The 21565-nt window shown below is 40.6% G+C and overlaps 2 protein-coding genes across 3 annotated transcripts; both read right to left on the bottom strand.

The window, feature by feature from the left end:
* Window positions 1–614: 614 nt before the first annotated feature.
* On the bottom strand, window positions 615–6256 carry KCNRG (potassium channel regulator). Its single transcript, XM_008062902.2, has 2 exons — window positions 5493–6256; window positions 615–874 (listed from the first exon to the last, which is right to left on the bottom strand). The coding sequence occupies exons 1-2, from the start codon at window positions 6068–6070 to the stop codon at window positions 634–636; spliced, it is 819 nt and encodes a 272-aa protein (XP_008061093.1). The 5' UTR covers window positions 6071–6256; the 3' UTR covers window positions 615–633.
* Window positions 6257–8244: 1988 nt separating this feature from the next.
* TRIM13 (tripartite motif containing 13) lies at window positions 8245–21010 on the bottom strand. 2 transcript variants are annotated; one of them, XM_008062901.2, is made up of 2 exons: window positions 20966–21010; window positions 8245–9483 (listed from the first exon to the last, which is right to left on the bottom strand). In XM_008062901.2, exon 2 carries the CDS (start codon window positions 9475–9477, stop codon window positions 8254–8256), a length of 1224 nt encoding a protein of 407 aa, XP_008061092.1. In that variant the 5' UTR covers window positions 9478–9483; window positions 20966–21010; the 3' UTR covers window positions 8245–8253. The 2 variants fall into 2 exon arrangements, with proteins under 2 accessions (XP_008061092.1, XP_021570606.1); XM_021714931.1 differs by lacking the exon at window positions 20966–21010 and adding an exon at window positions 12476–12571.
* Between the last annotated feature and the right edge of the window lie 555 nt (window positions 21011–21565).

Here is a 21565-nt window from a genome sequence, read left to right as displayed (position 1 = left end):
GGGATTAGAAACAAGCAGTCTAGGTCAGGTGCTGTAGTTTATACCTGTAATCCCAGCATTTTGGAAGGCCAAGATAGAGGATCACTTGAGGCCAGGAGTTCATTGAGACCAGCCTGGGCAACCAAATGAGACCCTGTCTCTACAAAAAATAAAAAACATAGCCTGGCTTGGTGGCTTACACCTCTATTCCCAGCTACTTGGGAGGCTGAGGTGGGGATCGCTTGAGGCCAGGAATTCGAGGATGCAATGAGTTGTAATTGCGCTACTGCACGCCAACCTCTGTGACAAAGCAAGACCCTGTCTCTAAAAATATATAAATAAAAAGAAATAAGCAGTCTGTCTCCAGAACCCATTTTTGAAAGTTGCATAAGTGTTCATGAAGAAGAAAAAGGGAAAGATGTTTTGAAGGTAGAAGGAACATGTGCCAAGGCACCAAGTGCATGGAGTTGTTTAGAGAGCAGCAGTTCAGTGCAGCTTGAGCACTGTTGGGGCCTAGTTCCCCAGATATGGCATGGTAGAAGATGAGGTCAAAAAATTAGGCTGAGTACAGATTTGGCTAACGTGTATGCCCTAAATATGGAAGTTCCAAACAAAATGGCTATTTCCCTTTGCTCTAAAAGAGAACAGACAACTTCATTTCTTTTTCTGAGATTGCTCTGGCCTGATGGCAGTCTCTGGTTTCGGTGTTTTGCTCATGGTGAGGGCTTCAGGACCTTTTATCCTTTCAAAGCTATAGCATTCAGTTTTGTCTTCAGCAGATACTGTTCTAGTGCTGACCAGATGAAAGCCTTCCTTTAATAAAGTGTCAATAAGTAAGCCGAGGACGTTTGTTCCATTGGCCAATTTTCGGTTATCAGGCTTTATAGAAACATACCTGGGACACACAAAAAGAAGTTTAATTATAAACCATCCCTTTAGTAACTAGCATTGTAACACACATGAATTTGACTTATAACCTCAAAGGCAACATACCATTTCAATCAGATTTTTTTTGTATGAGACTTCATTTACAAATTAAAATCAGTAACTTTAGGTACTGAAAACAGACCTTACTGTGATTTCCAAAAATCATTTCAATTTCAATTCTTTTTTTTTTTTTTTTTTGAGTTGGAGTCTCACTCTGTAGCCCAGGCTGGAGTGCAGTGGCAGGCTGCTCATGGCCACCACAGCCTCAACCTGCTGGGCTCAGGCGATTCTTCCATCTCAGCCTTCCAAGTAGCTGGAACTACAGGCACGTGCCACCATGCCCAGCTCATTTTTTGACTTATTGTAGAGATGAGGTCTCACCAAGTTGCCCAGGCTAGACTGGTCTCGAACCCATGGGCTCAGGCAATCCTCCCAGAGTGCTGGGATTATAGGCATGAGTCACCGTACCTGTCCCCATTTCAATTTTATATTTAGAAATACAACATTGATTAATTTAATGGAGAAATTATTTGCTGGAGCAAGCAACTTGATCAAACAAATTATCTTAATTTTTATATAGTGTAATTTATTTCCAATTTTTGTTTTGAATTTGCTTTTACTTAATTAAAATAATTAACAAACTATTTTAATGAATACACTGTACATTTATAATTTCCTCTCAGATCTAATCTTCCCAATTATTGGCACTGACATTATGAATTTTTCTTTGTGGTTTATTCCGATCAAATTCTTTTTTTTTTAGGTGAAATTTTGCAAATATTATAGAATGTCCAGAAGATTCTATTGTCAGATGTTACTCAATAACTGTCCGTTGTCAAAAAGCAAAACTTAAGGTCAAATCTTCTATTTCCTGGGCAACTCCACAAAATCAATACATATTAATTTAAGAAAAATATACTTGAATTTTTCAGACTGGCTATGTGTTGGCTTTAATAATGTCAACATAACACATCTGCATAGATACAGCTATAATACTTCTTGTTTATCTACCATCAGGATGTTTTTTTCTCTTTGTGTCCTCCCACCTTGTTTATGAGATGTGAAGAAAAAGCCAACTTAGATTAGTTCTAGGCAAAGACCTAAACTATATGTGGTTTTATGGGGTAAAAAGACACTTGGGACATCTCTAACCTTCTTTTAATGATCATGATTGAAACAGAGTGGTTATTGTAGCTCACATTTAGAAACTCATTCTAGGCAAAGAAAACAACTCAATAGTAAAATCTGAGAATTATCAAACTACAAAGCACACCTCAAAAAATGTTTATTATGTTTGATACAACAAATTTTGAACATTAGCAAATCACTCCATCTACCCCCAAGTCCCAGATCTTGATTGTATAGCCTAGAAACATTTGTTAGAGAAAAAAGTCACAGAGCATCTCATAAAAGAATTACAATACAAATAGTATATATAGAAAAGTAGGTGATAACAAAATGGAATGCACTCCCAATAAATCACTGAGCTAAAGTATTGATTCCCTCTGAGGCCTGAGGCCAAATTGAAAAACAAAAGATTTGATGCTGGGCATGGTGGCTCACTGCTGCAATCCCAGCACTTTGGGGGGCGGAAGCAAGAGGACTGCCTGAGTCCAGGAGTTCGAGACCAGCCTGGGCAACTTGGCAAGAACTCAATCTCTACACTAAATCAAAAAAAATTAGCTGGGCTTGGTAGCACATGCTTGTGGTTCCAGCTACTTGGAAGGCTGAGGAGGAAGGATCACCTGAGCCTGGCAGATCAAGGTTGCCATGGCCATGAGCATGCCACTGCACTCCAGCTTGGGCAACAGAGTGAGAGTTATACTAAAAAAAAAAAAAAACAAAAAAAAGGAAATGGAAAGAAAGCTTTGAAGGCTCAAAAAAAGGATGGAATAGAAGAAACCAATGGGAAACAAAGTCTAAACTTATTTTTTGTTTGTTTTGTTTTGTTTGAGTTGGAGTCTCACTCCATTGCCCAGGCTGGAGGGCAGTGGCATGCTCACGGTCACCCCAGTGTCGACCTGCTGGACTCCAGCAATACTTCTGCCTCAGCCTTCCAAGTAGCCAGAACTACAGGCGTGCACTAACATGCCCGGCTAATTTTTTTGATTTATTGTAGAAACAAGGTCTCACCATGTTGCCCAGGTTAGTCTCAAACCTGCAGGCTCAGGCAATCCCCTCACCTTGACCTCCCAAAGTGCTGGGATTACGGGTTTGAACCGCCTGGCCTGAGCTTGTTTTAAAAAAGGAGAAGTCATATAGGATAAAAGTCTCTTTAGACTCCAGAATCCTGTGACCATAACTTGAACCTGATAACACAGTATCACAAGAACAGCCATCTAAAAGATGCAAGCCAATTATTTCTAGTACTATGAACTTGAGAAATAATAACTGAGCAACCTGCTAGGTTAACAAAACCTTAAAGTGATAAATTGTACATAGAACATACTGAATAAGCTGAATGACGCACCAGACTATTAGGACCCATTCAGGGTTACTTCTCCACTTTCCACCTTCCACCTTCCAAAAACATCTGAATAGACAGAATCAGACCAAGGAGCAAACAAAAAAATAAAAATGATTGCTAATTGTACAGTTATATACTTAAAGTGGGCTTTTGAAGGCTGGAGTTTTTATCCCAGTCACCAGAGATCCTCATAAATGTCACTTTGTTCACATTATCTACCTCTACTTTGAAATTAGCACTGTATAAAAAAAAAAAAATCACAAACATTTACAGGATGGAACAAATTCTGAGCTTCAAACAACTGAAAAGAATACCATTTGGTGATGCAAAAAAAAAAAATGTTAATAACTTCTGGTTTTATGATGATCTATTGTGAAAGTTTAAATATAATGCCTTTCTCACATTAAAATGAAAACATTTCTGTGCTGTTTCTAAAACAAAAACACTTAACAAACAAAAGGGAAACCATTTGGCACTATACACAGGAATATCCCAGTTTGAGTTTCTAATCTTGTTTTTCAAGATTACAGTTACTTTCTCCAAATGCATGGTTTTTAAAGGGCTTTTAGTATTTTTAGGACATCTTCTTTATACTTAGTATGTTTCCTCTTAAAAATCAATGACACCATTTTTCTTTAGGTTTCTAACTTTTTGAAGAGTGATCACCAGAGGCCATAATCAAACAAAATATTTTTTTAATCCTCCTTAAGGGTAGAACAAGTTTTAAAAGCCAAAAAATTGATCATTTCCCTTTGGTCTTTTTAAATACCCCACCAATGAAAACAAAGTAGTATACAGAGGTACCTTAAGACAGTCTGAGATAAAGATGAACTGTCAGCCTATCAATCTGACATTTCAACCTCTTTGGAAGGATAGGAAATTAAAAAGTATAAAAACTTAAGAATTGCCATACTCAGTTATACTGTCCAGTGTTCTCCAGCTGCTAAGCAAGACCAAAGGGTGTGTGATGAGAGGCAGTCACTGGTATCCTTCCTGGTGGCTACTGCTGGTATTAAAGTATCTAAAATATGTCTGTCTACCTTTAACTTTAAAAAGTATATTTTGGCCCGGTGCAGTGGCTCAGCACTTTGGGAGGCCGAGGCAAGAGGATTGCCTGAGTGCAGGGCAACTTAGTGAGACCTTATCTCTACAATAAATCACAAAAACTAGCCAGGCATGGTGGCTTGCATCTGTAATTCCAGCTACTTAGAAGGCTGAGGCAGAAGAATCACCTGAGCCCAGCAGGTCGGGGCTGCAGTAGCTGGGAGCGTGCCACTGCACTCCAGCCTGGGCGACAAAGAGTGAGACCCCAACTCAAAAAGTGAATACAAAATAAAAAATAATAAAAAATTATTTTACTTTAAATGCTACCAGTAAAGAACATAAACTGGCTTTTTTTCTCCCTCCTAAAAATTAATGCCGCTTTCACAGTTGTTAAAATAATGGTAGGACAGTATTAAGACATTTTTAAGGAAGGGGAAAATGTCTGTGACAGCAGAGTGGAAATCAGCCTTAGGATCCAGCCAAGAACAACAGAGGGAGAAAGTGACTCAGGAGCAACTATCCTTAACGTAACAGCCTATCCTGAGAGCCAAGGATGTAACAGGATACCAAATTTGCCATGAGATATAGCTGCCTTTAAGGGTGTTTAAAATAAAATCAGATGAAGAAAAATCAGTAGTTGAAGCATAGATATATAGTGTGTAAAGAAATCATAAGAAACAACTGAGCAAGCCTTTACTATATGCAAGCCACTAAAAGAATCTCTTGAAAAAATAAGGTGATTTTCTTTTCTAAGTCAAATTAGCAATGGAACATAATCTGTAGAATTATTTCTTCTTGTAATTTGAATACCATGGTCCCAGTTTTCCCTGGGCAATCTTGGTTTATTCTTATTGTCCCACATAGTAACAATACTCCCTTTCACTCTGAAAAGTATCCTAGTTTGGAAAATAATTATTTAGTCATTCTACCTAACTCCACTACTGCTTACCTCAGAACATTATTTTGAATAACCATTTTTTTTCCCAAGCCAAGTTTTAGGCATGAATAACTTCAAATTTTGAGGGAAAACATCACAAAATGTTATAGAAAGGAGATACTTGAAAGTACAAAATACCTGACTCCAGTTTGGTTATCAGTAGTGCTGTCAGAGCCACACTGGAAAACCAGGTCATGGTAAGAAGGTCTTTGTGGAGGCACTGGAAGAAAGGTCATCTGAGGAGGGAAAGAGTTACTACTCCAGGTGGGTGCTGAAGGTGGTTCTATAAACACTGTAATCCTCCCAGTCAGCATCTCAATTGTTTTGCTGCAAGAGCCAAACACCCTGAAAAAGGCTTGAGTGTTCCGGCTGAGGAAATTTACCTCCACAAGATCAGGTCTTGGCTGTAGCAGGTATGGGCTTAAGAGATCAACCAGAGAATCAAGTTCATAGAAAAGAGCCTCTCTCCGAAGCCTAAAATAGTCTGAAAAGTTACTGGGTAATAAAAGCTGGTTCGTCCTCAAAAAATCTAAGATGAAACTAAATAAAACACCATCTCTGTCCACAAAAATCTGGCTACCAATTATCTTGAATTCTTGGTCTTTGCCATCTAACATTCGTGCCAACCGAGAAGCAGGAAACTGTTTTATGGTAGCGAGCCTTGTTGTGAATATCTTCCCTCCCACGTTCAAAGTTACCAGTTCTCGACTACTCATTCTCCCCTAGCTTCAGACTAGAGGCTACCAACCATCAGCCACAGACTTACAAAGAACTTCCTATAACCTATAACCATAAATATTGCTAGTTATATATGATTAAGCAATGGAGGGGAGGGAAGTGAAACAAAAAACAGACTTAGATTCCCAGGTAACTACTGTAAGGCAAATAGTGTATCCATAGCTGTGTTTGCAAATTTAAGTTGCTTGGGAACGTGCAGTACACAAAATAAAAAAGCAGCCGGGCTCGGTGGCTCAGCCTGTAAACCTGCGCCTTTGGGAGGCTGAGGTGAGTAGACCGCCTGAGCCTGCGGGTTCGAGACCCGCCTGGGCAGGCGAGACCTCATCTCTACAATAAATCAAAAAATCAGCCGGGCGTGGTAGCGTGAACCTGTAGTTCCAGCTACTCGGAAGGCTGAGGCAGAAGGATCACCGGAGCCCAGCAAGTTGAGTCTGCAGTGGCCAGGAGCAGCCACTGCACTCCAGTCTGGGTGACAGTGAGACTCCAACTCAAAAAAAAAAAGGCAACAGATGAGGAATTGAATAGTGTAAGGGAAACTGCCAATGTAGGACTGACATCAAATGGATCCCTTTCCTATAGTCTATTTACAAATTCTCCATGAGCCCTTGGTATACATCTGTATTTTTTTTTTTTAATTACTGGGAGGGGAAAAGTCTTCCCCTTCCCAAACCTCTTATTACCATAAGCCATCGTGGCAGAGCTAAGATTCACAGAAAAACAGTTTAAATCTCTTATCCCCTTAGCATTCTAGTAGCTAAATTATTAATTAACTGTAAGGAATGAGGCAGCCATTACCTCACTAGGAAGCTAATTTGACTAGTCTCATAGTCAGAAGGAAATAATTTCCTCTGTACTTTAAATTTAGTTGTACCTTTTTTCCTGTCCCTACTATCATTACGTCCTCTTTTTTTTTTTTTTTTTTGAGTTGGAGTCTCACTCGGTCACCCAGACTGGAGTGCAGCGGCCGCTCGCGGCCACCGCAGCCTCGACCTGCTGGGCTCCGGCGATCCTTCCACCTCAGCTTTCCGAGTAGCCAGAATTACAGGCGCGCGCTACCACACCTGGCTGATTTTTTGATTTATTGTAGAGATGAGGTCTCACTCCTCTTAACCAAATTAAAGGACTGGGTGAAGACACTATTCTCAGGTCTGTTCCGCTTAATGGGCTTTCAAAGGAATGTCTTATTCCCTGACAGAAATGAGGCAACTAAATAGCAGTAATAAGATAAGGTTACTTCTTTGTTTTCATAGGAACTCTAAGCAAGGTGAGAAAATTCAATATTTTTATTCTGTGGGAGATAATGCAGTCCTATCTTTAATACAGATAGGACTGCATTTGTGTTCAGCTAATTATAGCTGACTGGCTGTTCATCTATTGTCAAATCAGTCTTACTACACTTAAAATTCTGTAAGTAAATAACTGGTTTGGTTGTACAGTTGCCATACTTTGGAACAATGCATTCAGCTGCCAGAAAAAAAGGTGGCTTTCCCATTTCATGCTCTTGCCACGTGTTATCTTTTTAACCTATGCCTTTGCTTGCACAGCTGCCTAATTTTCTTAAATTTATCACATTTGGTGAAAAATTTACACAACCAGGTAAAAAAGGGCAGGCTGAAATCTCTATAACCTGCTAAAAATGTAAACTTATCACAAGAAAATGCCAGGTTTTGTATACATGATTTACATTTTGGTAATAAAGGGATCAACCCTCTGTAGAAAAATCTGGAAATCCAATCCATCCATGTCTTTGAACTGTCTTTCCTTTTTTAAAGAATGTTCACTGTTAAAAAAAACAAAAACAAACTGCTTTACAAGAGTAATCTTTACTGCATGCTTGATGAACAATCACTAGTTCAGTAATACATTAGATCATATGATCCCTCTCATTCTTACCACAGCACAAACACAACCGATTTGGGGGAAGGATGCTTATTTCAAAAACACTCTTTAAAAAGGAAAAAAGGGTTCAGGCCTATACTACTAAATTGCACTTTATGCTACCTAATTTGAACAATACATAAACATGTATAAGACATTACTTTTGAAAGGAATATTTTTGAAGGAAAATATTTGACTGGAATGCTTGACCCAACCTGAATTACTACTCTGTTCTCTAACAATTTCTAACAAAAGACAGAGAATAGCATACTTGAAACAGATTTTATAGTAGTTTATATTTGCACACAAATTCTGCCACATTGTTCAACACCACCAATGTAAAATTCTTGAATCTTTCACTGAAAATGAAAAACCCATCTTTCACCTGTTCCCAGTAAAAATAAGATTGTTCTACAAAATCAGCTGACTTAGTCAGATAAAAACTGAAGTTTGAAAGATAGTCCTTCCAAATTGCCAGTTTACCAAATAATGACCATTCCAGGAATATGGTAGGACCAAAGAAAATGGCAAGGCTTAGCAGAAGGCCTACCAAAAATAGCTGATAAAAGCTCCAGGGAATCTTGCTAATGAATGTGCCAGTGTCTTGAGGCAAAGAAAGTTTATCCACATCCACTAGTTTTATGTCCTCCCACTGACTGGTATCAAAGTTCTTCATTAAAGGGCTTGTGGGCAAATTAGAGGGAGGTAAAGGAGTTTCCTTGATTACTTTGATTTTCTCCCTGAACTCCTGCATCTGCTGCAGAAATATGATGGGTTCTGACACATCTTTGAAAGCCTCAGCAATGTTGAAGGCCATTCGTTGCTCCTGCAAGATAGTGTTGAGTTTGTTGATCTCTGGGTCATATGCCTGCATAACTGCAAGTTTCATGGTCTCAAAGTCAGACAGTATTTCATTCTTCTTTTGATCCAGTGTGTGTTGTAACTTCTCAAAAAACTCCTTCACTTTATCTGAATCTTTAGTCAGTAACTGTAAGGATTTCCTCTTGCTAGTTTCCAAGGTGTCCAAGCGAGAAAGAGCATCTCCCCGACGCCACGTCTCAAAGCTCTGAAAGAGGGACTCAAAGGCATCCCTTTCCTGCACATAGGCATCTTCAATAGAACAGAAGACATGCCTGGTGTGGTCTCCACGAGTAGCACAGATCCCACAAATCAGCTGCATATCCGTCAGGCAGAAAATATTGAGTGGCTGCCCCAAGTGTCCTTTGCATACTGGCATTTTGGGAGAGATCTTGATCTTATTATACTTTTCCACAATACCCTTCAGGGAGTAATTAACCTGCAAGCTATTAACTCCAGTAGCTGAAGTTTCCTTACGGCATGTGGGACACTTGAACGGAGATGGTCTCCATAGCGAATTCCGTACATTCCCCTCTAAGATACCTTCTAAGCACTTTTTGCAGAAGTTGTGTGAGCAAGGTAAAACTCGAGGATCATCAAACAGACTGCAACAAATTGGGCACGTGAGATCTTCTTCAAGCAGCTCCATCACATCCTATCACAGAGGAAAAAAGCATTTTATTTAACTCCAATAATCCCCTTCACATAGGACTATGAAATAATTAGAAGAAACTGTCTCCACATTAAAATGATCTTTCACCGAAATAACCAGGCAAACAAAGGAAATAGTGACAAATCTGGGAAGAGAATGCACACCAGAGCAGATTTAATCCGCTGAGACTAGAAAACACTTCTTAATAGTAGGGCACCCTGTACACAAGGCCTTTGTGTGGGCTTTCCAACAACAGTCTTTGGCTGAGATAGGGTTAGCACTAGGACAACTGCAAGTGGAGCCAGCAGGACCCAACTGATTGTTTAAAAACAGAGAGCTGACTACTAGCTGTCAGAAACAAAGCTATTCAGTGTCTGTAATAGAATGAGCTCTTTGCTTTGGGCCCACAAATATAAAATGGAATGCTATTTAAAAGAAAGAAGCACAGAAATATACATCCAAGCATGTACTCTCATGAAGACTTTCACGGGTATTAGGAATTGGCATATTTTTCTATTTTAAAGGCAAAGTTACAATTTTTAAAATCCTAGGTAAAGCACAAGAGAGAGTTGCAATTCATTCTTTCCTAGAGAATTTAATGAGTTTTTTGTTGTTTTTAAACCGCCAGGACAGTAATCAAAGTCATCCTAAGTATTATCTAGAGCATCAATTCTCAGAATGTGGTAGGTAGAATCCTGGGTATCCTACTTTCAGAGCATGTGTGACAAGATCAAAACTAATTTCACAGTATTAAGTTGTTACTTGCTTTCTGCACCATGTTGACAACTGCACTGATGGTGTAAAAGCCATGGCGGGTAGACCCTGATGGAGCTTCAGCAGGAACTAGCCAAGGCAGTAAGAAGCAGTGAATTGCACTAGTCATTGTATTCTTCGCTTGAAGTGGGTGGGGGTGGGAGAGCCAGTTTCATTAAAGGATGTTCTTGATGAAGCAGTAAAAACCATTTGCTTTATTAAATCTTGGTCTTTATGAAATGTCTTTTAATATTCTATGTGACAAAATAGGAAGCACACACAAAGCACTTTTGCTGTATACCAGCAGTTGTTGTCTGGAGGAAAAGCACTGATGTGATTGAGCTGCAAGCTGAACCAGCTGTTTTCATGGAACACCATTTTTACTTGAAATAACAGAGGACAAGCTATGGCTGTTCAGACTTAGGTATCTGACAGACATTTTCTTGAAAAAAAAAATAAGCTTGTTACTTCAAGGAAATTATTTCACAATGAGCTTGTTACTTCAAGAAAAACAAGTGACAGTATTTCTTGCCAATGAAAAAGTTGTTTTTCATGTGAAAATTGGGAATTGTAGAAAATATATTTGCCATTCATGAGCCTGACAGCTTCCTATTAATTGAAGACTTTTCTGACAAGATAGATTGGTAATATTAATGAATGTGAGGGTTTCTGAGGGGAAAGGGAAACTGTATAATGAAATATGTCAGGGATCTACATAACACATAATATTTTTTTTCAAGTCACCAGTGCATAAAGTTATAAATCATGCATGGGCAAAATATCTATTTGAAGTCCAAAAAAGACCAGTATGGTCATATTTTGGATTTCATACTGCAACAAAGAAACTAACACTTGTAGAGTTTTAGTAGAGTATCAAAGAGGATCCACAGTTACCTATAAAGGCTATTAAAATATTCCCTCCAAGCTGGGCATGGTGGCTCATGCCTGTAATCTCAGCACTTTGGGAGGTGGAAGCAAGAGGACTGCATGAGTCCAGGGGTTCGAGACTAGCCTGAGCAACTTGCCAAGACCTCACCTCTACACTAGATCAAAAAATTAGCTGGGCATGGTGGCACGTGCCTGTGTTTCCAGCTGCTTGGAAGGCTGAGGTGGAAGGATCCCCTGAGCCCAGGAGGAAGAGACTGTGGTGTCTGTGAGCGTACCGTAGCACTCCAGCCTGGGCAACAGAGTGAGACTCCAATAATAAAATAAAATATTCCCTCCTTTACCAACTACATACCTGTGTAAAGGCTAGATTTTTCTCTTTATTGCAACAGGTTAAATGCAAAAGCAGACAAAAGACTCCAGCTATCTTCTATTAAAATAACTAGCCACTGGCTGGGGTCAGTGGCTAAGCCTGTAATCCCAGAACTTTGGGAGGCTGAGGTAAGTGGACTGCCTGAGCCCGCGGGTTCCAGACCTGCCTGGGCAACTTGGCTTCCCAGTATTAAGTTGTTACTTGCTTTCTGCACCATGTTGACAACTGCACTGATGGTATAAAAGCCATGGTGGGTAGACCCTGATGAAGCCTCAGCAGGAACTAGGCAAGGCAGTCTCTACAATAAAAAAAAAATTATCTGGGCATGGTAGCGCATGGCTGTAGTTCTGGCTACTTGGAAGGCTGAGGCAGAAAGATCACCAGAGCCCAGCAAGTCAACGCTGGGGTGGCCGTGAGCATGTCACTGCACTCCAGCCTGGGCAACAAAGTGAGACTCGAACTCAAAAAAAAAAAAAAAAAATAGCCATTAAAGAGATCTATAAATATACAAAGCAATGCCATGCTTCTCGTAATTTTGTTTTGGAAAAGTTATTTTTTCTAAATTATTTGTTAACATGTTATGGGTTTATCACCATTATTTTAAATGAATTCATGTATTTTTTAAATTCTCAGTTTGTATTTCTAATACAGTAAATACCTATAGAAAGTACACATGTAAACAAGTTTTTGAGATCCTCAATTTTTAAGAATGTGAAGGTATCCTAAGTCCAAAATATTTTAAATCCCCAGTCTAGACAATACCATTACTCATTGCTCAATACAATTACTTTTGGGAGTTTTCCTGAGTCAGAGTCTCTCTCTGTAGCCCAGGCTGGGATGCAGTGGCACGCTATGGCCACCACAGCCTCAACCTGGTGGGCTCAGGTGATCCTTCTGCCTCAGCCTTCCAAGTAACTAGCACCACAGGTGCATACCACCACACCTGGCTAATTTTTAAAATTTATTGTAGAGTCGAGGTCTTGCCAAGTTGCCCAGGCTGGTCTCGAACCCCTGGACTCAGGCAATCCTCTCGCCTCTGCTTCCCAAAGTGCTTGGATTACAGGCGTGAGCCACCATGCCTAGCCAAGTTAATTATTTTAAAAGGTACTTTTATCCCTAAAGTTTTAAAAATGAAGGTAGTACTACATATTTCTAAATATTCAGTTTACTCAGGGATAAACATAAATACATTTATATATCTCATATTACCATAAAGTAATAAATAAAACAGGACCTAATCATCTGTAGGCCATCTACAATTTTAAAAATAAGTTTAACAGTAATTTTAACAGTAATACATAATTGGAGCTATATCTAGTAAAGAGTGTTCAAAAGATAAGCTGAGCTTTATATTTGGAGTTGAACTATATATATGATACATATATATGTAGAATTGAAGAATATTTTGTCTCAAATTTAGTGTCATATTGCAAAAAACATAATTAGCTGATTTCTCTGAAAAATCTTGTGATATGAGACATCATATAACCTTTGAGAAGTATTGGGAAGAGAATGACTATAAAGACTGATGTTTGTGCGCGCTCTGAGAGAATACCACACAACTATAACCCATTCTAACACTAGAATAATGAAGGTAAATTCTGATGATCCCTCTACTCATACTCCATACTCCACTTCTCTATCATCTTTCACCTGAAAACTCTACACAAAGGCTAGTTTTTGTTTTGCTTTATTGTAGAGATGAGGTCTCAACAAGTTGCCCAGGCTGGTCTCGAACCCCTGGGCTCAGGCAATTCTCTCACCTCGGCCTCCCAAAGTGCTGGGATTATAGACGTAAGCCACCATACCCGGCCACATTTTTTTTTTTTTTTTTTTGCATTGGAGTCTCACTCTGTCACCAAAGCTGAAGTGCAGTGGCATGCTCAGGGCCACCACAACCTGCCGGGCTCCGGCGATCCTTCCACCTCAGCTTTCCAAGTAGCTGGAACCACGGGCACGTGCCACCACACCTGGCTAATTTTTTTTATTTATTGTAGAGATGAGGTCTCACCAAGTTGCCCATGCTCGTCTTTAACCTATGGCTCAGGGAATCCTCTCACCTTGGCCTCCCAAAGTGCTGGCATTATAGGTGTGAGCCACCGCGCCCAGCCTAGGCCAGATTTTTGAGCAGGCAATAGAAACAGGTAAGTGGTGAGGACAACACTCAATAAAATAAACCTAATTTACTCATCCTTGTAATGTTAATATTTCCAGCTAATCCAATCCAAGTATATCAGACAAGTAGTAGAAAAACAAAGGACACACTAAGTAGTTGGTGTATCCTCCTAGGCAACAAACCAATACCCTGTCTCTAAAACAAGCAAAAATAAAAGATAAAACAGTACTATACCAGACTCAACTTCTTGTGAGGCTTATACTTAGCTAATGTTTTCAAGGTTTTACTCTTTAATATGGTTTTCTCATTTTTTTGTTCTAGAAATAGAGTCTCACTGTCACCAAGACTGGGCTACAGTGTCATTATCATAGCTCACTGTAACTTCGAACTCCTGGGCTCAAGCAGTCCTCCTGCATCAGCCTCCCCAGTAGCTGGGACTACAGGTGCGTACCACCACGCACCAGCTAAATCTTTTTTTGTAGCAACAGAGTCTCCCTATGTTGTGCAGGCTAGTCTGGAACACCTGGCCTCAAGTGAATCTCCCACCTCGTCCTGTTTTATCTTTTATAAACTAAAAAATGTTTACTGGTAGGTCTGGATCTAGGCCGGTGAAGAGACTGACATACTTGCCTGGCTCTCAATCTATAACTTTTGACAAACCACTTATACTTGTTACAATTTCTCACCTTAGGTGAACAACTTTTTTCTAAGGTATATGATGATACATGAAAATTATTTACAATGTTTTTGTTTTAAATACTCTTTAGCAATGTGTTATTACTCTTCATTCTTGCTTTTAGAGACTGTTCCATGAATTACATGATCAAAACAGGGCAAAGAAAGATTAATAAGAAACAAGAGTTCAGATATAATCTCAATAAATATTCAAATAAATGTCACATATAGTATCTAAAATAGTCTACCTAATTGTTATGTGGCTCTTGAAAACAATGTTACCTATGTGCCCATGTAAAATAAGTAACTTCCCTTTTCTGACATTATCCTAGAATAGGCAGTAGTTAAAATGACCACCAAGATATTTTTAGCAGGGTTCCTCACAGGTTGGGCAAAATACAGCTAGCACAGAAGGGTCCCCCAGCTTGGAAAGCTCCTCCTCAGAAAGTTCTCACAGTACTGTTGGATTGAGGTGACGTGCCCAAAAATAAAAAACCAGGTCGGTACCTTACTAATTCAAACCACTCTGAAAAACTTTTGTTTCCTCTCCTTTATTCTCTTCTCCGTACCACAATTTCACCTGGACTCTTTCTTCTTATGTTTATTTTAACTCATCTTCCTTGTATTGTTTCAATTAGTAAAAAATTTTTTTAAATTTCCTTTCATTCTGTCCCTTATCCTCCACCTTTCTCTTTACCTTACTTCATATCTTCCTTTCCCTTTTTCCTGTGTCACTTGATAATCACCCAAGATATTATTCTGTAATCCTGTAAATCCGCAGCATTAAATCAACAGGGTTTTAGGACAGCAGCTAAGATCAGATATTCCTATCCCATTTATGTTCTGAGAAATGCTGGTGGACCCCAAAAGGTGTTGAATCCCATTCTCCCCCACCCAGATGAAATCAATTTGAATGAGTGTCTGATTTTAACACTCATACATACAGAGGTTGTCAAAAAAAATGTATACACACTTTATAGGTATTGGGTATGCTCGAAGGATGGCATTAATCAAATGAATGCTAGCATTACCACGCAACAGGCAGGACAGTCAAAGAAAATGGTGGACGCCCAATGGAGCAAACATTAGACTACATATTGAAACCGTAATTTAATCCAACCTGGAAAGTAATACATAGATAACATCTCTTAAAATGTGTGTACATTTTTTTGGCACCCTTTGTATATATTAATCAGTTCCCTGGTCTGGTAACAACCAAACCCAGATATTTATCATAACCTGTTAAGAATTCAAGTTAAAAATTAACTATTCAGAGTTAATTAAGTTAGAATTACAGATTTCTGAAAAGGTTTTAAGAATCAGAAATATCTCCCAAATAAATGTAAATGGGTTTAAATGAAAGTGACAAATTTTTATTTCTAAAACAAAATGTCTTCTTTTATAACCATTCAAATAGCAAACATTTACCTATTAAGTTATTATTCCCAATACCTTGAAAAAAACTTATATCATCTAACTTTGCATTCAAGGTTAATTCTAGCTTGCCTTTTTTTTCTTTTTGGAGTCGGGGTCACCCAGATTGGAGTGCATATCATGACTCACTGCATCCTTGACCTCCTGGGCTCTGGCAATCCTGCCTTCTCAGCCTCCTGAATAGTTGGGACAATAGGCACACGCCACCATGCCCAGCTATTTTTTTTATTTTGATTTTTTGTAGAGATGAGGTCTCCCTCTGTTGCCCAGACTGGTCTTGAACTCCTGGACTCAAGCAAACCTCCCACCTCAGCCTCCCAAAGCGCTGGGATCACAGGTGTGAACAACCACATCCGGCCTAATTCCTGCTTTCAGAAAGTACTGTCAACCTATAATTCCAGCACTTTGGGAGGTCAAGGTGTAAGGATTGCCTGAGCCCAGGGGATCGAGACCAAATCACAAAAACTAGCTGGGTGTGGCAGCGTGTGTCTATAGTTCCAGCTACTTGGAAGGCTGAGGCGGAAGGATCGCCTGAGCCCAGCAGGTCGAGGCTGCGGTGGCCGTGAGTGTGCCACTGCACTCCAGCCTGGGCAATAAGACTCCAATCCAAAAAAAAAAAAGTGATAAAGTGAGATTTACATGGTATCTAATATTGTCAAGTAAAAACAGGCATTATGAGATGACTAGTATAAATGTAATTGGCTGGGTACAGTGGCTCACACCTGTAATCCCAGCACTTTGGGTTTGAGCCCACGGGTTTGAGACCAGCCTGAGCCCACGGGTTTGAGACCAGCCTGAGCAACATGGCGAGACCTTGTCTCTACAGTAAATCAAAAAAATTACCTGAGCATGGTGGTGCACACCTGTAGTTTCAGCTACTTGGAAGGCTGAGGAAGAAGGATCGCCTGAACCCAGCAGATCGAGGCTGTGGTGGCCATGAGCATGCCACTGCCCTCCAGCCTGGGTAACAGAGTGAGACTCTGACTGGTATGAGCAAAGTTCCTTTTGCCCAGTGTAGAATTATATGCGTATCTTATTCTAAACAAAACTGACCTACAGAATATATATAGTGGAAAGTTAAACTTACACTTGACCTTAAGCAGTTTTTAGGTTGGCTCTATTATACATGCAATGCTGGCACTGTCTAGCTATATTCAATATTGCAAATATGCAGGAGTGAAAAAAAAAGCACTCCTCTGAGTTTTAAACTGGGAGCCAGACTATAGCCAAGTATGATATACTTATGGAGCTTATGCCTCAAGGGGAGACAGTAATTTAAATCATCATCAAAAATTTTCAATTCAACTTTTCCTTAGAAATATGTATCAGTCCGGGCTCGGTGGCTCAGCCTGTAATCCCACGCTTTGGGAGGCTGAGGTGAGTGGATTGCCTGAGCCTGCAGGTTCGAGACCCACCTGGGCAACTTGGCGAGACCTCATCTCTACAATAAATCAAAAAATCAGCCAGGTGTGGTAGCGTGTGCCTGTAATTCCGGCTACTCGGAAGGCTGAGGTGGAAGGATCGCCGGAGCCCAGCAGGTCAAGGCTGCGGTGGCCAGGAGCAGCCACTGCACTCCAGTCTGGGCGACAGAGTGAGACTCCAACTCAAAAAAAAAAGAAAAGAATATTTATCAGAAATGAATTTAAAATAGTTCATGTTATGGGACTTTAGAGAAGGCTTGACTGAAACACTGACTATTCTGTATAAAGGACACCTGTATCTGGCAGGCATAGCAGTCTGTTCCCTTACTACTACCATTTTAAGAGTCCCAGGCCAAGGTAATAACACTAGCAGTATCGCTCGTCAATAACAAAAATGGGTAATCCAGTGATCTAAAGATATTTTAAAAATGAAATATAAGCCAAGACAATTCCTGACCTAAATTCAGAAACTTAGAGCATTTCCTAACAATTCATAAAGATGCTGTTATTCTAAAAGGTATGATAAATGCCTTATAAAAGGGACCTAAGGGTAAGTTCTAGAGATCTGCTGTACAATATTGTGTCTACAGTTAACAATACTGTACTGTACATTTTAAATTTGTTAAGAGGGTAGATATGTTAAATGTTCTTACCGCAATTTTTTTTTTTTTTGAGTTGGAGTCTCACTCTGTTGCCCAGGTTGGAGTTCAGTGGCACGCTCATGGCCACCGCAGCCTCGACCTGCTGGGCTCAGGTGATCCTTCCTCCTCAGCCTTCCAAGTAGCTGGAAATGCAGATGCATACTACTACACCCGGCTAACTTTTCTGATTTATTGTAGAGACGAGGTATCACCAAGTTACCCAGGCTGGTCACTACACCCGGCTAACTTTTCTGATTTATTGTAGAGACGAGGTCTCACCAAGTTACCCAGGCTGGTCTCAAATCCCTGGGGCTCAGGCAATCCTCTCATCTCGGCCTCCCAAAGTGCTGAGATTACGAGCTGAGCCACCATGCCCAGCCATTACCACAATTTTTTAAAAAGACATAAAAAGCTGACCCCATACTAAAAATAGTTATCCATGCAATTAGCTTTTATGTTTCCTTAAATTATAAATGTAATTTGTGATTATAGAAAATTCAGAAAATACAAGGAAACAGCCACCCTTAATCACAGCAAGGAATAACCACTATTATTATTTTGGTATATTTCTTCTATGAGTCTATGTGCACACTTGTTTTTTTTTGAGTTGGAGTTTCACCCTGTCACCCAGGCTGGAGTGCAGTAACGTGCTCACAACCACCATAGTTTCAACCTGCTGGGCTCATGTGATCCTTCTGCCTCAGATGTCTAGGTAGCTGGAACCACATGCATGTACCACCATGCCCAACTGATTTTTCTATTTATTGTAGAGATGAGGTCTCACCATGTTACTCAGGCTGGTCTCAAACCCCTGAGCTCAGATAATCCTCTCATCTCTGCCTGCAAAGTGCTGGGATTATAGGCGTAAGCCACGGTGCCCAGTTTATGTGCACACATGTTTTAAGAAAGCTGGTAACAATACAATTTTGTATCTACTTTTTTCACTTATTTTATATCACATGCATGTCCCCTATCATGCATTCTTCAAAAACATAATAATTCATCTTATGAATATGTATTCTTATTACTTATTCGGCTTTTTTGTTGTATAAGATTTGGATGAACACCTTATAGAGAAAAGTCTTGGTCCACAGCTCTGATTATTTCTTTAGACAATTACTTTGTCAGGCTCAGTGGCTCAGCCTGTAATCCCATGCTTTGGGAGGCTGAGGTGAGTGGATTGCCTGAGCCCGCGGGTTCGAAACCCACCTGGGCAACTTGGCGAGACCGCATCTCTACAATAAATCAAAAAATTAGCAAGGCGTGGTATTGCGTGCCTGTAGTTCCAGGTACTTGAAAGGCTGAGCGGAAGGATTGCTGGAGCCCAGCAAGTCGAGGCTGCAGTGGCCGAGAGTGTGCCACTGCACTCCAGTCTGGGCAACAGTGAGACTTCAACTCAAAAAAATAAAAAATAAAATAAAGTAGACAATTATTTTAAGTGTTGAGTCAAAGAGTGGACAATTTAAGGCTCTTGAAAAGATTGCCAAGTTTCCCTCTGAAAAGGGTATATACCACTTTATGAACTCTAACCACTGACGCATGAGGGCACCCCACTGTTCTATGTTGTTCCTCACCTTACAGCAGAACCCTACTTTTATGGAGGTTAGCAAAAAACTATGAATAAGAAACATCTCCTGTCATACCTACCCAAGTTTAAAATACAAAACTTTTAAAGCAGTTAATGTTAGTATGCATCTGTGTCTTACCAATACGTATACTGGGAATAGATGGTAATAAAAGTTATGGGACAGAAATAAAATAAAAATACTAGGCTTAAAAGCATTTTAGAAATCATCTACCTAAACACTTTATGAGTGAAAAAAACTGAGCTCCCCCATCCCCAAAATGAAAACATTGTACAAGGCAGCTAGGCACACAGCCTGAGTTTTCTAATTTTTAGACCTTAGCACTATCCAGAAAGTGACTCAAGAAGTCATTATCCTTATTCACAAAATGAAGAGGTTTATTCACGGGCTCTCTAAAATCCCTTCCAAAAGATCCTGATATATCCAGAAGACATAGTACGAGGCCTTTAAAGGCTGTTTTGGAAGTGCAGACTAACACTTTGGGTTTCCTTATATATCATAAAAATAGAACATATTACAAATCAATTAATGATGTAGAGGAATATGATTTTTCTGCCTAACGATGGGAGGCTATTTTTCATGGCAAGTAATAACTCAATAAGTAGCGAGATACTTTGACTTTTAAATAGGAATCCTATAAAACAAGGTTTCACTCCTAGAAAACCAAAGTATTTTCTTTCTTTCTTTTTTGTTTTTGAGTTGGAGTCTCACTCTGTCGCCCAGACTGGAGTGCAGTCGCCGCTCCCGGCCACCGCAGCCTCAACCTGCTGGGCTCTGGCGATCCTTCCGCCTCAGCCTTCTAAGTAAGCCGGAATTACTGGCACGCGCTACCACGCCCGGTTTGATTTTTTATTTTTTGTAGAGATAAGATCTCGCCACATTGCCCAGGCGGGTCTCGAACCCCGCGGGCTCAGGCAATCCACTCACCTCAGCCTCCCAAAACGCGGGATTACAGGCTGAGCCACCAAGCCCTGCGAAATGTATCTTTCCACTGTGCAAGAATGAAGTATAACCAGTTAATCAACAGCTCCATCAAGTTCTACTAGAGGGAGTGCTCACATAAATCAAATTCTGCTTTTAAAAAGCCTAACACATAAAGGTATCGAGAGTCATAGAAAACCCAAGTCATGTCCTACAAGCCCTGGCTGATTCATCAGACACGTACATACATACATACATACATAAATGCTAGTCAGATGTGGTGGCTTGGGTCTGTAACCCCAGGCATTCAGAATGCTGAGGCTGGAGGATTGCTTGAGCCCAAGAGTTCGAGTCCATCATGGGAACCATACCAAGACCTTGTCTCAAAAGAAAAAAAGAAATGCTGCTGAATCCTCTCTCTTCTTTTGCAATATACATCTTTGGGAATAATACATTTAAAACAATTGCCACATAAAGACAAGGAGAAAAAAATTGCTACATATGGATTCCATTTTTCTGAGTTTTGACAAAATATGAAAAGAACAAAGACCACCTACGAAAGAAGTGGACACGAACATATTTTCTTCGAATCGCTGAATTTCCAAAAGTTCTCTGTGTATTGAAATTGGGTGCTTCTCTTTTTTAAATGGGATAACATAAGGAAAAGTGTTGTGGTTTACCTCTGTCCCCTACAAACATGTGTATTCGTAAGTCACTATTTCACAGGTTTTTTTTTTTTTCACGTTTTGACTGACAGACTAGAGGCAAAGAAGGAAGAAAGAGAACAGTAGTGTGTATTTATCTGCACAGGATCCGCAGTCGTGACCCTCAATTTCTTCAATCGCTCCCATAAGTAAAGCCGTCCTGTAGGACCTGGCGACGAGCAAGAGCCCAGGAGACTGGCGCCTTTGTACTGGGACGCGTTTCGGCGAGGGCGCCCTCCCCCGGCGCGACTAGCCTCGCCCGGTCAGAGCTGGGCGCGGGCCGCGAACTCTCGCCTGCGCTTCCCAGCCGCCTTTTGCTTCCTAGGAGCTGTCTAGACGCGGGCGGGACCCGCACGCTCCGGACCGGGCCGTTATGCCGTTGTGCCGGAGCACAGACCCCCAGCGCCCGCCCGCACTCGCTCCTGCCCACGCCCCTCGCAGCACCCGCCGCCTCCCGCGTCCGCCGGGACTGGCACTCAGACAGAGCCTCCGCCAGCCCCCCACCCACGCAGGGCCCGGCGGCCAGGGCGAGTCCCCACCCTCGCAGCAGGCTCAGGACCACCCCTCCCCGAAGGA

Source organism: Carlito syrichta, unplaced genomic scaffold, assembly GCF_000164805.1.
Source record: "Carlito syrichta isolate Samal-C Ts95f unplaced genomic scaffold, Tarsius_syrichta-2.0.1 Scaffold305878, whole genome shotgun sequence".
Lineage (NCBI taxonomy): Eukaryota > Metazoa > Chordata > Mammalia > Primates > Tarsiidae > Carlito > Carlito syrichta.
This window is presented reverse-complemented; position numbering and strand designations above follow the sequence as displayed.